The 1,755-nt window shown below is 37.4% G+C and overlaps 1 protein-coding gene across 1 annotated transcript in view; it reads right to left on the bottom strand.

The window, feature by feature from the left end:
- Positions 1-899, bottom strand: part of lamtor3 (late endosomal/lysosomal adaptor, MAPK and MTOR activator 3) — a 27,171-nt gene extending 26,272 nt beyond the window's left edge. The window contains exons 1-2 of the mRNA XM_019893856.1: positions 768-899; positions 468-510 (exon numbers count right to left, since the gene is read on the bottom strand). Of these exons, the coding sequence (XP_019749415.1) occupies positions 468-476 (9 nt within the window). The 5' untranslated portion in view covers positions 477-510; positions 768-899. The remainder of the gene's footprint in view (positions 1-467; positions 511-767) is intronic.
- Positions 900-1,755: the final 856 nt, after the last annotated feature.

The following is a 1,755-nucleotide window of genomic DNA, read 5'->3' as shown; positions in this document are numbered from 1 at the left end:
TATATATATATATATATATGTGTGTGTGTGTGTGTGTGTGACATCATTTCGTCATTTTCTTGGACTGACAACGGTTTCGAATCAGTTTTCTTAGTCTCAAAAACCTAGCATTTGAGCGGATCGTGTAAACTTTACTTCCACTCTATGATTATGTTCAACCTACCCCTCCATATACTTAATAAAATAAAAGGTCCCCCAAAAATACTTCATGATCACCACCCAAAATTGTACACGAACGCAAGGTCAATAAATACTTTGACGCAGTTGTCTTAAGTATATCCATCCATCCATTTTCCGATTCAAAGATTAATTTTGACACTTATTTTAGAATTACTATACTAACACTGATAACCATAATATAAAATTCATATGGAGAGAATATGGTCACGCAATCGTAAAGTTGTCTAAAATGTAACATTTGTGCTAAAGGCACAGTAAGAAACACGTAGGAAGCTGGAAATACTCACATCTGCCATGGTGGCCAGTCTCCTCACGTGTCATTCAATATTTCTATTGGCATTAGGAATAAAACACTAATAAATTCAATATTCGTGACAACAAACAACAATTACCGTACGCAACAGTTAAGTTTACCAACAAACACATTCAATGATGCTAGCGCGCAAGCTAACTAGCGCCACTTTGCTCTTAAATGCTCCGTTTCGCCATTTGACTTGGTTTCGAAAGTGTTTAACAAGTTATACCAGCTGACTACATTACAGAAGTGAGCTAAAAGTATTTTCGAAACATGAAACGGCTCCACATACCTGCCGGAAAGGTAATTTAGAACTGCATCAACGATGCGTAAAACGAAAACTGTCCTCCGGTCTTTCACCAGCTGAGACGCCTGTGGTCACGCGCACAAGTCACATGACCAGCTTGTGCTCTTTCCGGCTCTTGAAGAATAGCTGAGAAACGTCAAAGCTGCGCTACGTCGCGACAGTATCTTCACTTCACCATCTGTGTTGATTGTTTGTTTTGTGGAATGTCCCCTGAAACGATGATCCACTTGTTCAAGCAGCTGTCCGTACACCAACAAATTTTCGAAAGCTATATCTCGATTTATTTTTAATAATGTTGAGTTTTAATAGTTTGTTAATGTTTGCGCTTTACTGGAAAAATGTAGTTTGGCTTCTTAAACAACAATGAAAAAACTAAACAAGTCTTTATTATAAAGTTAATAATTATTCTAGCGAAATCCCATATCCACAAATCTAAATGTAGTCGTTCAAAACCTCTTTTCTACGGAGAGGGAATGCAAAACTTTGCAAGGTATGGCAAAGTTGTTTTTTTTTTTTTCCTTCCATGTCACCTTAGGGCAGGGGTCCCCAAACTTTTTCCTGTGAGGGCCAAATAACTTTTCCCTTCTCTGACGGGGTCCAGGTTCGGTTTGGAACAAAAAGTGTGACAATCACAGGAGGTGTCTAGACGTCAACATTTGTTTTCCAAAAAGCCACACATAGCCAGATATTAACCCTTTCTGGGCTCTTGAAAGGCACAATTTATGAATAATAAACAATCATTTTTTTTCTGACCCAATCTTTTCACCATTAGTCAATTTTTTACGAGACAGGGTGCACCGCGGGTTTTATTTATTTATTTATTTATTTATTTTAGGGAGGGGTTTCGGCAGTGGCGGACCCTGAGGGCCAGCAAGGCCTTCTCTGCTGGCCTAAACATTCTCAGAAAAGTAAATTTACTTTTATGTATTTTATGTTATTTTATAATTTATGTTATTTTATTTTCATAAATATG

Source organism: Hippocampus comes, unplaced genomic scaffold (genome assembly GCF_001891065.2).
Source record: "Hippocampus comes isolate QL1 unplaced genomic scaffold, H_comes_QL1_v1.1 scaffold221, whole genome shotgun sequence".
Taxonomy (NCBI): domain Eukaryota; kingdom Metazoa; phylum Chordata; class Actinopteri; order Syngnathiformes; family Syngnathidae; genus Hippocampus; species Hippocampus comes.
This window is presented reverse-complemented; position numbering and strand designations above follow the sequence as displayed.